Here is a 15493-nt window from a genome sequence, read left to right as displayed (position 1 = left end):
GATGAGGTCGACTTTTCCCCCCTCCTAAATTAAGTGCCCCTATAGGCTTCTAGGGGCGTAGATGCTAGTAACAACATAAAGAACTATCTTGATCAAGACTTAAATCTTACAACCAACAAAATCATTAACACTTTCAGTTAAAACTCTGGGATCTAAAGGGATAGGACAATGGCCGATAAATTGAACATCCCCAATGACAATACACAAAATCATCCCTACTATAGATTAAAATTAGTAGAAGAGACGTTTAAACACTAAACTTAATGATTCAACCAATTAAAGTTCTCTATGGACCCCAAAGTTGGTAAGTCAACGAATAGAAAAACGTTATTAAAAAACGTTGTGGATTAGTGTATTAAAGAGCCCTATGTCCCCTCCCTCTGTTTTTTTGTCTTTTCCAAATCATGAATACTTTGTAATATATTTGTGATATATCATGCAATAGAAGTTATTTACCGTATGTTCAAACTTTTTACAAATTATTAAGTTATTTATTACTCACCCTCATATTGAAACTCAATTTTGAAAACGGTGAATGATGGGGGATAAGACAATGGACAATATGTTTATGTACAACCAAATAAATTAGAAAGAAAGTTAATCCTTCTGTATATAGATTAATATGATTAATGTGAAAGTTTGAACAGTGCTTGTTTTTTTTTTACCAATCAAGCCATAAATGATAGAAAGTATTTTTACACTTTCTGCACCAATGTCCCCTATCCTGCAAATGGATGTACATCACCAATGTTGAGATATATAATTAACCTTCTTTAGATTACAAGTAATGGTTGAAACGTTTGGAAACTCAACTAATGATTCAACCAACCATATTTCATAGAAGCTCCCAAAGTTATATAACCAACACATGAGAGAACGCTACTATAAAACTTTTGGGACTATTGTAATAAACAGTTCATATATATCTTTCTCTCTCTCTTTCTCTCTCTCTCTCTCTCTCTCCTCTCTATCTATCTCTCTCTCTCTCTCTCTTTCTCTCTCTCTCTCTCTCTCTCTCTCTCTAAGACACATTTAACTTTTTTCAAGTTATTAAATAACAAAACAAACCTTCTAAAAAAATTTAGTTTTCCCTTTCAAAATGGGTAAACAAATAATAATATTATTTGTAATGGTATAAAACTACCATACGATAAAAGTTGATATTATCGCACTCCATGCAATAAAAGTAAAGTAAACACGACCCATTAAAATTCCCCGAAAAAAACCCACTAAAATAAACAAAGAATTATTCATCAAAACCCAACAAATGATGTGTAAAATACAGAAATGAAATTTAAAACGGGGACTATTTTGTTTATCCTAAGCGCAGCATTCTTATAACATTTCCTTATCCTCTAGTATTAAGCTTCACCTAAGTGTGCTGATTTTGGGCTATTTTACTCTCAGATTTAAGTCAAGGGAATGTTTTCTTCTATTTCAGCCCATCTCTGCTTTTTCGAATGCAGAGCCCCTATATGCCAGCTGCTAGAAGTTTTATATAGTAAGATTGAGGTAATTAGGTGCTTTTCCTGTGTAGGCCCTAACACACCATGTATTACCTAACTTAAAAATGCAGAAAAAAACAGAAGGGACAGGGGGCATTGGGCTGTTTACTACGCTAGACCCTATCGTTTTCTTATTCTTTGTTTTAACAACTTTGGGGACTGTTATTGAAATATGATTGGTTGGTTAATTTTGTTGAGTATCCAAACGTTTCAACCACTAATTGTAATCTACAGAAGGGTTAATTTTGTGCATCATTATTCAGGATGTACATTAGTTTATCGGCCATTATCTTAACCCTCTAGATCTCTGATAAAAATCATGTTTCATGTCTCAAAACGAGAAATTAATCTACAACATTTTGATAATGTCTTTTTAAAAGCGAAGCTTTTCTATAATTAGGGTCGGTCCGTCCGTCCGTACGTCCGTCACGGATAGCTTTTTTCGTTAATTTAGACATGTTAGAATTGTCCTATCGATTTCAAATTTTGCATGGTGCTTCCTTTAGTAGTTAGGTACGATTTAAAAAGCGTAGCAACTCTATAATCATTACCAAAATGTCCGTACGTCCATTTTTAACATGTTGATTTTTTTACTTTTTTAAATAGCTTTTTTCGTTAATTTAGGCATGTTAGAATTGTCCTATCGATTTCAAATTTTGCATGGTGATTCCTGTAATAGTAAGATACGAGTTAGAAAGCGTAGCAACTCTATAATCATTACCAGATTGTCCGTACGTCCATTTTAAACATGTTGATTTTTTTTACATTTTTAACAACAAATTTGTATGTGACCTAATTATCCGATTGGTCTGATTTTTAGTATACTGATTCCTGGGACAACAAAGTACAATATTATAAGCGAAGCAACTCTATAATCAAGTTCTAAAAAAGTGAGTATGTCCATAATCATTATCCTATATCAAGCAGTTTTTCAACAAATTTACTTACAATTTTGCTTTGACTCTTATACATTCGCATTCTGATTATTCAGTTCTGACATTATACAAGTGTTAATTTTCGTTTGTCGTACCGTTTCAGAGCTTCGCTTTTATGGATGTTATCATCCTTGTTTTATAACGATCAGTCCAACGTTTTAGGCAAAAATTTTAGGAACTTCTAGAAAAATTTGTGAAAAGATAAACAAATAAATCCAACAAATTGGAAATACCGAAATCAGATTTTTATGATCAAATTGATATTCTCACAAAGTTTTTTTTAGTATAATTAGCTTTTTTATATGTGATAACTTTATTATGTACTATAAAATGAATGTTAATAAATAAAAAAAAAACCTTATTAACGGCAAAAATCAACAATATAAACTGAAATGAAATTTATGTTTGTCTATATATGTGTGTGTGTGTGTGTGTGTGTGTGTATTTGTAGTTGATACGTCACTTTATTTAGAGAGTGGAGAGACGTGAACTTTTTCTATAAAAAGAAATAATTCTCCGTCAAATTTTTAGTTCCGAAACTAAACCCTAACTGAAAACACCCTCCCCCCCAACAAACGAAAACGAACGCGAAACGAAAACCGATCGAACTATAAACGAACAATTGTATTTGTTAATTTAAACATCAGTTATTTTTTTTACTAAAAATCATTAAAACTCTTAATGAAGTTGTATTCTGTAATAATTTTGTTTTCTGAACTGCTAAGCTTTAGCCAGAGCCGCTATTTGCGGCTGCTTCCAGCGAGCAGCGGCAGTTTAGCAGCTAAGCGCAGCAGCAGCAGCGGCAGCCAAACAAGAATGAGCACATGCATGAGTGAGGATCTTGGCAGCAGTCACTGGATGCAGCTGCTAAATTCTGGCAGATATCAACCTATTATTATTAATGATCACCATAAAATAAGGTAAGAAATGGGGTGGGATGAAGCAGTATAAGTGCCTAATAAATATGACTTCATCCAATACAAATAACCAATGATAGGCCAGTATAAATTTTACCATTGGTCAATTATAATGTATACTGGCCTATCATTGGCATTTATATTGTATGTCATCATTTTTTTAGGCATTATAATCTGCTTCTGTAGGATTAATTATTTAAATCCTTATTAAGTAATGATAGAAAAGAAGAAATTTAACATTTGTGTGTCAAGTATGATCTAAGAAACAGGGTGGAAAGGGACATTGGATTATAAATCATACCGGTACCCAAAGTTAAATAAACCACATTTTTTGGCTGAATAACTTTGGGTACTTTAATCAAATTTCAAATTTATAGTTTGGGTAATGATGTTTATCATAAAAATTATGATTCTTACGGATGTTATCCTTGTTTCGTTACAAATATTCATTTTTTTTTTGCATAACTTGCTCAATAACAGATTATGACCGTACCTATCCATCAATAAGTTAATTTTTTTTTATATTGATAGAATAATTTAACTATCTAATAACGGTTTTATATGAACGTTTTCTTATTCGCTGCATTAACAACTTTGGGGACTAAAGTAAATTTTGGTTGGTTGATTCATTAAGTTGAGTGTTTAAATGTTTCAATAACTAATTTCAATCTTTAATCTTAGAAGGGGTAATTTTGTGTATCGTCATTGAAGATGTAATGTATATCAATTTATCTACCATTGTCTTTTCTCTTTAGATTACTGCATTAATATTGCTGGCCGAACTGTACTTTATTCTTTATTTCATTTTCTTAAATACTTTTAGTAAGTTATTTATATCATATCATCTATCAATATTTAATTGCTTTTACTTGGAAGGATTTATTTGTAGATATAGGAATATCGAATTTAATTCATAGCTTCATTCTTTAAGTCTTTTTTTAATTCTGAAGAAGTATAAATATGTATATTGTTCCTTTTTAAACTAAATTATTAATAGCGAAGCTACTTTTAAAATTATTTTGTCTGTCCTTCTGTTCATAATTCTATGTGGGGGGGGGGGGGATGGGACTTATTTTGCAGGTTTTTAAAGTTATACCTCTGATTTTTCTTGTCAACATTCATATCATTCTTGAGTATAAAAGCAATTACCATCCAAAGCAGCCTGACTGCTTTAAAACAGTTTTTTTATATTTCATATTTTTGTGAATATTGTCATCCTTGTTGCTTTTCGACTTGTAAATAAGAATATCCCTTTAAAAAAAATAAAGTGCTTAATTATCTTAGCAGTTTTACTTTAACCGAAAGTAAAAAACTTTTAAGAAGAAGTATTTATATTATTTTTGCTTGGTTTTGGTTAGGTCAAGAAAGTGGAACAGGTATAGCGCCCCTTAGGGTTTGAGCGTGTTAAAATTGAAATTAAGGGAATCTTTACTTTAATGTTGATGTATAATTTTTTATCTATCTAAATTTTGGTGGAAAATACACTATGATAGGCGTCACAAATAAAACATTTTCTCGTATTCATTCGGATCCGGTGGATAGGAACCGGTTCTCATCCATACGAAAAAACTATGTCTAGCATCGATTTATATTCAGTTTTTTACGAATATGAAAATGTACAATCATAAGATTAAAACCATTTTTTAAGCCCGTGCCTTCGGCACCTCGGGGCTAAAAACTGGTTTTAATCTTATAATTGTACATTTTATATCCACGGAAAGCCGTTTATAATACGATGCGAGAAATATCTATTATCTATTAATCTTACCATGAACTAAACATTAATTGTAGAGTGCTTCCTAGAAAACAAGGATGACAACATCCGCAAAAGCCATGAAATTGGTCTGTAAATTACACTGGTGCTCAAAGTTTTATAACTAAGTTGTCTTACGTGTTTGCTCAAAATCTTAATGTATTTTTATTTCATTTGATTGGTTGGTTCCGAACAACTAGCATTGTAAATTATTTTCAATTAATAATTTTAAATTTAAGCACTGAAAAAAATTTCATTTTTGCCTCTAACTTGTCTGATTTTGAAAATAAAACGAAAAAAAGAAATGGAAATGATTTGATGTTTAAAATTTACCAAATTCGAAGAAAGCTTAAACACTAAACAGACTCTTTTAACTATGAAATCATAATAAAAGGTTAAAAATAATTAAATCCTTAGTTTTTGAAATAATGTTTTTTTTTCTAATTTGAAAAGAAATATAAAACTATTGAGTTAAAAGTAGTTTTGGCTGTTTAATAACCCTACAGGGCTATCACAGACGAATCTAACCTAACCTTAAATGCTATAATGTAAAGATTATATACTTTTGTATAAAATCTAAAATTTTGGTAAGTTTCTTTATATAATAGAATCAGGATGTTCAACAGACTGTCTGTCAGTTTGTACCGATTGATCTCGCTAACCGCTGAACCGATATGGTTCTCCTTTACCATGTAGCTTTTATCATAGGTCCTTGAAAAACTTAGAACTATTTTGGAAGAGGGTTACCATCAGCCTCTTAAAAGAATTCCCACTCAGAAAAAATGGCAACTACATCGTAACTGCCACTAGAGGCCGCTAAATAATACATAAATCACGATAAATATCAGTATTGTTAGCAAGACGTAACAATTCTAATGCAAATTTTTAAGGAAAATTGCGTTTTATCAAAGAATCAGCTGTCAAACTGAAAATTAATTGTTTAGATAAACTTTGCCATGAATGATTCTTTCATAATAATCCTCTTTTTAAAATTAAAATAACATAGAAAAGAGACATTTATTCGTAAAAACATGCTTTTCAATATTCGAATGGGTGATTGATTTATATAAATTTCTTTTACCAAATTTGAAGGGGGGTGGAGAGTGCAATTCATTATCAATATCCAATTGTCCTATTCAATATTATTTGGGTTAGGATAAACCAGACATTTAATTGAACAATTTTGCTAAGAAGTCTTAACAAAATTAGCCCCCCCCCCCCCCTCATTCATTTTGTATTATAAGACTTGCTTAACCCTACACCATCTAATTATTAATCTGAGTACAAACTTATCCTCTATTATTATTTTTTTTTCATCAGTGTTCTGGGGGGGTGGGGGTATGTTCTTTTTTTATTTTCTAGAAGGAAAATTCGTAAAATGAAATATTCAGCAAAAATGTTCTAACATACTTGTATGTTACAAGAAAGCTTTACCATACATGAAAAAAATATGATTTATTAGGGTATTAAGACAATTAAGTCTACTAAATAAGAATCTTTTTAAATATGAATGAAGATCTGACTTAAAATGTTAATGCTTCCATTTATATTACAATTAATGATTTATTTTAACTTCGCCAGAAATAGTTTAAAACATGACTAGCTACTTAAGTTTACTTACAGTTCAATGAACTTTAAGAAAAAATAAGTAGGTTAAAAACCGGACGGAAGCAAGTACTTTTAAAAAATAAATTATTTTTTAAAAAGTCAAAAACAAATACCACCAGTTTTTCACTTAGAAATATTAGTTTTTGAATTATAAATATATTATATTTATAGAGTTCTTAGGAATCCTGTAAATATAAATCCAATTGTAACTTCCGAGTAGTTAGGTTAAATTTCCGAAAGTTAATAAAAGAATGAATTTTTATTTCAAGCAACTAGAAATAAACAAAGCATTTGATGATCTAAATTATTTAAGTATCAGGATATTTGTTTCTCAAGGTGTTTGTTGTGAACCGATTTGTTTCTCCTTTACAGTGAAGTTTCTCAAAGGTCCTGGAAAGGTTTATGAATATTTTGGGAAATGGTACATAAAGCATCAAGGTGAAATAACCCCTTTAAAATAAAGCCCCCCTCCAATTTTTTTTTGCTTTTTCGTTTTTATACTAAAATATTCAGTGGAGGGTCAATACTTTCTGCCACCTCTCAAGAATATCGCTCAGCAAAATTATAAATTACTTTGCAAAATATATATTTTAAAATAAAAGTGAACTATGTTTGACAAACCTACCAGAAATTTCTTCGCAAAGATAAGATTTTGATATTAATAATATTTATTTCTGTTATATGGGATCATGGCAAGAAAACGAAGTAGCGGTTTTCGTCCTATTTTCACAGTAGCTTTAGGTAGGTTATTTTAGTTTAGGTTAGGTTAGGGGTAATGTAACTGATTGACCCCCAGGATTAGAGCTTTCTACCTCGTTTTCTTTCTATGATTTGTTATGTTTATGAATTAATTAACATGTATTATAATTTAGATTACGGGCCCAGTTGTTAGAGCTGTATACTGCTGTACATGTGTACAGAAACCAGCTGAGCATACAGAAATTTAATAAACGTTATGAACAAGTTGAATCAGAGCTTCCAAACGTTAGGTAAGGATTTAGTTTTTAGTGTAAGGGATGTCAAGTTTGATAGGGCATACTGCGTGTTGTACAAAAGACGTTAAAAGTATGTTTACTTCTACCAGTTAAAAGCTAAGAAAGAGGGGACAATGGGCTGTTTATTACACAAGTCCCCAATTTTTTTGATAACGTTTTCTTATTCATTGGCTTTACAACTTTGGTAACATTGGTCCATTTTTATTTCATTTATTCAAGTGTTCAAACGTTTCAATCATTAATTTAATTGTACAGGTGGGGTAATTTTGTGCATTATCATTGGGGATAGACATCAATCTATCGGCCATTGTCTTATCCCTTTAGCTCCATGAGTTAAAAGTATAATATCCCATTACAATACATAGTTTGGACTTTCAGACTATAAGGTCATACAATAAAAGTTTTTTTGTTTGTGAAGTACTAAATATTTTCATTTTCAAATATTCTGACATTTCAACTAAACTTTGTTATGGCATTAGATTATTGACTTATTGTTATTATCAAAATTGCGGTAAATGGAACGCATACATTTAATAATACTGAACCTATTTAAGATAAGCTTTACATAGGTCCTGCGATGGTTTTAAGCAATTTTATTTTAAAATTTAGGTCTTTTAATGCATTAAAGCTATTTTAGCCCCTTTCAGTTCTGTTGGATGCAGAGGCACTAGATGCTAGGGGCGTTGCCTCTAGTATCATATAAAGAAACTTTGTATTTTTATGAATTTCCTTTTAAGAATGAATGAAAGTAAGAGTACACCTGTGATATGAAAATTGGTTAAGTGGTTTATCATCTGCAATGTGCAAATTCTGAGAAAAATTTCTGCTTTCAATTTTTCTTCGTCTCTTTTCTTTTACTCTACATTTTTATAATTTGCTCAAAAGAAACTTTTTATTTCATATATGATTTATCTAATACATCAACGAGAATCCCTATCATTTTAGACTAGCTAAACAATGCATTATATACTGACCTAAAAAAGAGGTCGTCAGCTGACAACATTTTAGGCATAATGGCTGCATACAGCCGCCAATATTGACTGCGGCTGCTACTTTTAATGCATATTATTCATATTAGGTTTTAAATAGCGGCTGATGCTTAGACCGCGGCTGGCAAGCCCTAATATGTTATGTATAAAAGTATAGAGGTTAAGATTAATTAAATATTAATTACAAATATATATTTAGAACTTTTTAAAAGCGAAGCATTTCTATAGTAAGGGTCGGTCCGTCCATAACGGTTAGCTCTTTTCGTTAAATTAAACAGGTTAGAATTGTCCTATCAATTTCAAACTTTGCATGGTGATGTGAGTATGTCCTAAGACAATATCCTGTATATAAGCAGATTTTCAACAAATTTACTTAAAATTTTGTTACGACTTTTATACATTTATATTCTGATTATTCAGTTCTGACACTCTACAAGTGTTAATATTCGTTTGTCCTACCGTTTCAGAGCTTCGCTTTTGAAGATGTTGTCATCCTTGTTAACATAAATTTTCAATAAAAGTATGCTTGGCAATTTATATTTTATGCTGTAGAAAATATCTTTGGTTTGTATTTTACTTAAATAAGTAGGATCTTAATAAGAATATTAACCTGCTTCTAAATGTATGATGAAACATTCCTTCATTTCGGGAACTTAATTGACGGTTGTTTTGATTGTGCTGTTTAGAATCGTTTTGATTGGTGGGTTCATTAAGTTTAGTGTTAAATTTCCATAAGGGTAATCACGATTTGGGGTGTACATCAATTTATCGGCCATTGTCTTATCCCTTTAGATCCCTGGGATTGTGTGTTTTTCACACCTTAGTTAAAGAGTAGCTGCGCTTCAAAAAAAAGCTTAAAAAAAGGTTAAATAGATGGGTTACCTAATAAAGTAAGGGAAAATTTACGATCATTCATAAAATAACACAATGGTGTCTATTTTTATGCCTTTTTTAGTTTTCTATATTTGGACAATGAGCAAGGCAACTCTATAGTTATCGCATTTACGTCCATTTGACCGTCCGTATATAACACTTGGAAAAAATGCAAATAACTTTTTTTTATGGCTTTTTAACGTACAAGCATAATTTGCTTAGAAAGAAGAATACTATTTGGTACTATTTTGCTGTTCAAATTTATGAAAATTTTGTTAGTGCACTACTTATGGATTTTTATCATTCTTGGTGTTAACAAATTTACTCAGACTAATAGATAAATGTTGATTCTCTTTACTCTAAACCAATAAAATTACATGTATTTGTATTTTTCATATTACTAGTGGCTACGCCCCTAGAAACCTCTAGGGGCACTTAAGGTTGGACGGGGAAAAATCTTCCCATTTTAAATTTGAGTTTCAGAAGAGTAAAAAAAATATTTTTGGGGGGAGGGGGGTGAAGACACCCTCCCCAAAAATAGTTTAAAACCTTCCCAGGACCTATAAGAAGCTTCACTTTAAAGGAGTACAATATCGGTTTAGCGGTTAGCGAGATCCTTCGGGACAGACAAAAAACGCTTACTACTTTATATAATAGGATATCTACCTACACAATCACTTTGATATAAATATTGAAATTGTAATTGTTAGTACTTAGGATCACAGCTACTCTATAACTTATATACTTTAGTTACAGTTAATTGCAATATTTTAGAACATTGTGTATTTATTTCATTAAAAGTTTTAGCTGCCCTTGTTATGGACATACTTTTGTTTTAATTTTGAGTACAAGTATCTGGAATATACTTGAATTTATATCTTTTAAGAGAGATTTGGAAGACTACAATGCTGTTACTATATCAACATAAGGTATAATGCTGTTCATAATCTATATCTGCAAATATCAGGCTAACTGTGGATTTTATTGGTATGTTTATTTCATAAGCCAATAAGAAATAAAAAAATTACATTTATTGTAGATGAAAAGACAGATGTAATGTGTTACTTTTTGGGGCAATTCTTTAAAAAAATTTATTAAAAGCCATTCAATGTTGTTTTTGTATTTCAGGTATGAATCAATTCTACCAGAAACATCGCCATTAGTCAGTGGAGAACATCTAAGTTACCTAGAACACCTTCAAATTGCCTACAGCCAATTCCAGCGGCTGGAAATAGCCGTCGAATTCATAATTGCCCAGCAGCTTGAGCACATCCCGTTGTCATCGCAAGTACGAACAGCCGCTCAGTTCGACTTTTTGCCGCCAGTCATGATATGGCGCCACATTCAGAGAGAACTTCAGAAAATCATCCTGAACCTGCACACGGAGCTGGTGGGTCAGGGTGCGACTCCTGCAGAACCGGTTCCCCGGGCTGCCATACCAAACCATGTGAGGTGCATGGACCACGCGGTCTACAGGGATTTGAGAGATTTTTATGTTATGAAAACTATTCATAAAGTTTCACAATTCTATAAAAGCTTTTTTTCTCAAAATGTTTAATTTTCATTTACTTTTTTTTACAAAATTTTGGCTAGTGCAATCATTTAATTTAACCAAAAGATAACTACAAATTAATTTTAATGAAACGAAATTTAATATTTACTTTTTTACTGTGATGAACTAAATCCTGTATTAACGTAACTATGTAATTAGCCAGGGAGTAATGGATGTAGTACCTGCAGAAAAAAATTGTCAACTCTGACTTTTGACCACTTAAAACCCCCACGACATCCCCCACCCGGCCGTAGGAATTTTTTGCGAAATCAGATATAAAGAATTTAGATTTTAAAAGGTCAAAGAATTTGTTGTCCCTTAAAACCCTATTCTTGTCAAAGGACAATAACTTTTTGAGGAGAAAATAAAAATGTACTTATAAACTATTTTTAAACACTACCTTGCATTATATTTTTTTTATTCTAGTTCCAAGAAAAGCAAAGATAAAACATCAAATTAAAGGGATTATATTATTATATAGCAATCTAAAATTCTTACAAGGGTTCTATAAATAAAATTTTATTGGATATATTAAGATTATCAAATTTAACCCAAAATATTATTATTTTAATACCAGAGGTGGATTCTTAAAAGATATTAGGGTCGCTGCATCCATGCCTCAATAAAGTTATTTTTGTGAGAAATCCTCCAAAATCACGATAAAATCTACAAAAATAAATAAATACATGTATTAATAGCCCTTCTATGATTTTATTTAATTTTGGTAGATTTTTTATGTGATATTGGATGATTTAAAAAATAAAACAATTTTGGTGAGGCAGCTATGCAGAGACCCTAATTTAGAATCCACTTCAGGAATAAAGATTTAGTATTATTAGCAAAGCTACTTATTTATCTGTTTGTCTGTCTGTAAGTCTTGCTGTCTGAAGTGGATGCTATCTAAAATGGTGCAAAAAATGGAGACAAATTTTAAATTGTTTTGGCGTGTGACGTTATACCCCCATCTCTTTTCTAGGGGGTTTCTTTCCTCCTTCCCTTTTCTTTCCCCTCACTTGTGACGTATATAAACAGCCCCGTCAAATCAATTTGAAATTTGTCCCCATTTTTTGCACCATTTTAGACAGCATCTCTGAAGTGCTTTCCCTTTTTTATTAGGTAAATGGTTCAAAACAGTTCTGTGATCTAAGTTTATTTATGAAAATTATTTTACTCTCATTGGCAAATAATTTTAAACTATGTTGAAATTTATCAAACTCTTATTTTTTCATTGACTAAGTTGATTTTAACCTTTTTTTAAAAAAAATATTTAAATTTCTTGACTATATTGTTGATATAGTTCAACTTTTCAAAAAGCTTTGCTATAATTGAAGAAAAAGATTCTAATACATTCAATTATTGTTTTGTACTCAGAGTAACGCTATTTATATGATCTTAAAGTGTCAAATATGAATTAATTACAGTATTATCTATGTATTTCATATAAAATTGTATATTTAAAATTGAATCAAAGATCTCTCTTATGTGATATAAATATTTATTCTAGACATCTCAGAAAATGTTGAATTTTTCTATAAAAAATGACATATGTTTAAAAAAGAAAATTAATTATGTTTTTTTTTTTAATGATAACTTTAAAAGATCTCAAATGTATAAATGGACCAAAATTTAAAAAAAAAAGGTTTTTTTATGAATTGCGAACCTGTTTTCCAGTATGGCTTTGAATCCGATTAATATCCGGTGGAAAAGATCCGGTTCTCAACCAAACTGAAAAATCATGTATTGTATCGTATAACCGTATTATATTCACTTTTCTACGAATATAAAAATATGCAATGATAAGTTAAAATCAGTTTTTTTAGCTTATGCCTTCGGCATCTTGGGGCTAAAATCTTATAATTGTACATTTTTATATCCACGGAAAGCTGTTTATAATATGATGCGATAAGTAACTATTATAATCTTTATCCTGCTTGTTGTTAAATATGTTGAGTAACGAAATTACATATTTTTATAATAAAAACAAAATACTAAAAAAATTGAAATAAAAAATTGTAATTTGTTATATTTATATTTTCTTTTTATAGTTTAAAAATAAATTATGGTGTACTTTTTAATCAAATATAAAACAAGGATGACAACATCCATAAAAGAGAAGCTCTGAAAAGGTGGAACAAACGATTAACATGTTTTAAATGGACGCACGGACTTCCTTGAAGCAAGGATGACAACATTCTTAAAAGCGAAGCTCTAAAATCAGTCAAAAAGGTATTTTAAGATAGAATGTTAAAGAAAATTTCGATAATAAGTTGGTTTTTTAACATTGTTTCATTTTTATATCAGTGTTTTCCCCCATAAATTTGCTTAATCCAATATAAACGATTGCGCCCCTAGCATATGAAGGGGCTCTGTATTTGTAGTGAAAGTTAAGAGGCAGACAAAACAATTTTCGATGATGGGTAAGAATGTTTCCCAAAGTAAACGCGTCCATACGCAATATTGGAAGGGTGAGACAAATTTCAGATCTCAGTTTTCCTAGCGAATTTAAAAAGTCTTGAATGCATCGCTCTAATCTGTTAGAGAAAACCAGGCACCCTTTAAATATTGCGTTTGACCGAGTACGACGTTGAAAACGGCATTTTCTTACCCGTCATCCAAAATTTTTGTGTCTACGAGCCAAGCGTGCATTCATATGTAAACAGGGTGACAGATTACTTGTAGTCAGAGAATGGACGCTATTTTTAAAAGTACAAGGTATAATAACCATTCAGATATTGCTTTCAAAAGTTGAAGTTATATTTGGTTTTTAAAAATTCTTGAATTGTACATTTTAAAACTTGATCGAGCAAAAAACATGTATAGGATATATGCTGTGCAAAATTGGAATATGCATTTGCTGTCACCGTGTCGCAAACAGCATAAGATGACGTCACTGTGTTCAGAAACATCCTTTTCAATAAACAAATACGCCACCATGGAATTTCTGGTGTTTGTTTAAAACTAAGGATGTTAAATATAGCTGTGCATTTACGTCCTCATATTAATTACTATGACATAGTTCTTATTTTTCGTAAGGGACATATCTTTAAAAAAAATCAGAATGTTTGCCTGTATGTCTGTAGATAAGGTTCTCACTAACCACTGGACTGGACTTTAATGTAAAGCTTCTTATAGGTTCTGGGAAGGTTTAGGGGGAGGGTATCTCAATTTATTTACATTTTCTTATTAAAACCAAGTTAAAAGTCGGTTAGGGTCGACCTACTAAAATTATAATTTCTCTCATACCCCTAGAGGCCTCTAGGAGTAAATAATGAGAGCGTTTTAGAAAGGACAGATTGTGCTGTTGTAGTAGAATGGTTCTCTGATAATTTAAGAATGTGGGGAAGTCAATGCACACCTAAAAAGGGTGTCAGTCAGTGACTAACAAGTAGTGACGTTTTAAATAAAAGGCCTTTTAACGTTCATACGAAACTTTTTGTGCAACCTATAATAGAAAGTAATTAGTTTTTTTGTCTGAAGCCCAAGATCTCGGAAATTGTTGGTTCAAATTGGCTGTACTTTTCTAGGAAGCTTTATAATGTCTTGAGGCTGACAATTCGTAGAATATCATTTTCTTGTGCCGTCAGTCTGTCTGTCATGCTACAAAATACCTCAACATATTTCTTTTTTTCATTTTTCCAATTATAATTCTTCTGTCCTTCGCTACCTGCTATTTCATTCAGTATTTTTGACAGATTTTTAAACTAACCCAAGAAATAAAATAATGACGTAAAAATGTAAACAAAGTAAATTCAGGATATGATCTCCTCAAACAAGAACAAGGTTTTTCTACCCTTGTTTAGTTCTCACGAACCACTGAACCATTACCGATTAATAGTTTCCCATTTTTGTTAAGCTTCATATATTTTTAGCTCCCTAGAGTGGTTTAGGCTAGTTTTTGCGCTCATTCCTATAGACGCTAGTGGCGCAACCGCTGTTTGAAAATATACCGTTAGTCCTATTTCCATTTAAATAAAGGCAACAACAGAATGATAAATTCACTAAGTGAAAAAGTCTTTGATACTTCCCAGCTATTTATTGAAATATATTTCGGTGGACATTGCACCCTCTTCAGTCTAGATGACATAATTCATATTTATTTAATTTACATATTAAAAGATAGGTAAAAATAAAGAAATTTGTAGAACTATAAAGGCACTTGTAGCTGCTTCCATTCCCTTCTGCTTTCAGTTCATGCTATACTCAGCGGCCGGCAGTAACTCTGTAGAACTGGCAGTCACCAATGTACGTAGATGCAGCCGCTATAACTCAAGGGTTTGCTATCGAACCCGAATTATAAATCACAATAAATGATAGAAAATTGAGAGATTTTTTAAAAGAATTTTTTCTCTTTTATTCATAATACCTG

General features: G+C 31.1%; 1 protein-coding gene across 1 annotated transcript; it reads left to right on the top strand.

Moving 5' to 3' along the window:
• The first annotated feature begins 2975 nt into the window (after positions 1–2975).
• Positions 2976–13139, top strand: LOC145304052 (uncharacterized). Its single transcript, XM_080145810.1, has 3 exons — positions 2976–3360; positions 7591–7707; positions 10704–13139. The coding sequence occupies exons 1-3, from the start codon at positions 3122–3124 to the stop codon at positions 11131–11133; spliced, it is 786 nt and encodes a 261-aa protein (XP_080001936.1). The 5' UTR covers positions 2976–3121; the 3' UTR covers positions 11134–13139.
• The last annotated feature ends 2354 nt before the right edge of the window (positions 13140–15493 follow it).

The sequence above is a fragment of the Acartia tonsa genome, chromosome 13, assembly GCF_053477335.1.
Source record: "Acartia tonsa isolate MP-2025a chromosome 13, ASM5347733v1, whole genome shotgun sequence".
Lineage (NCBI taxonomy): Eukaryota > Metazoa > Arthropoda > Copepoda > Calanoida > Acartiidae > Acartia > Acartia tonsa.
This window is presented reverse-complemented; position numbering and strand designations above follow the sequence as displayed.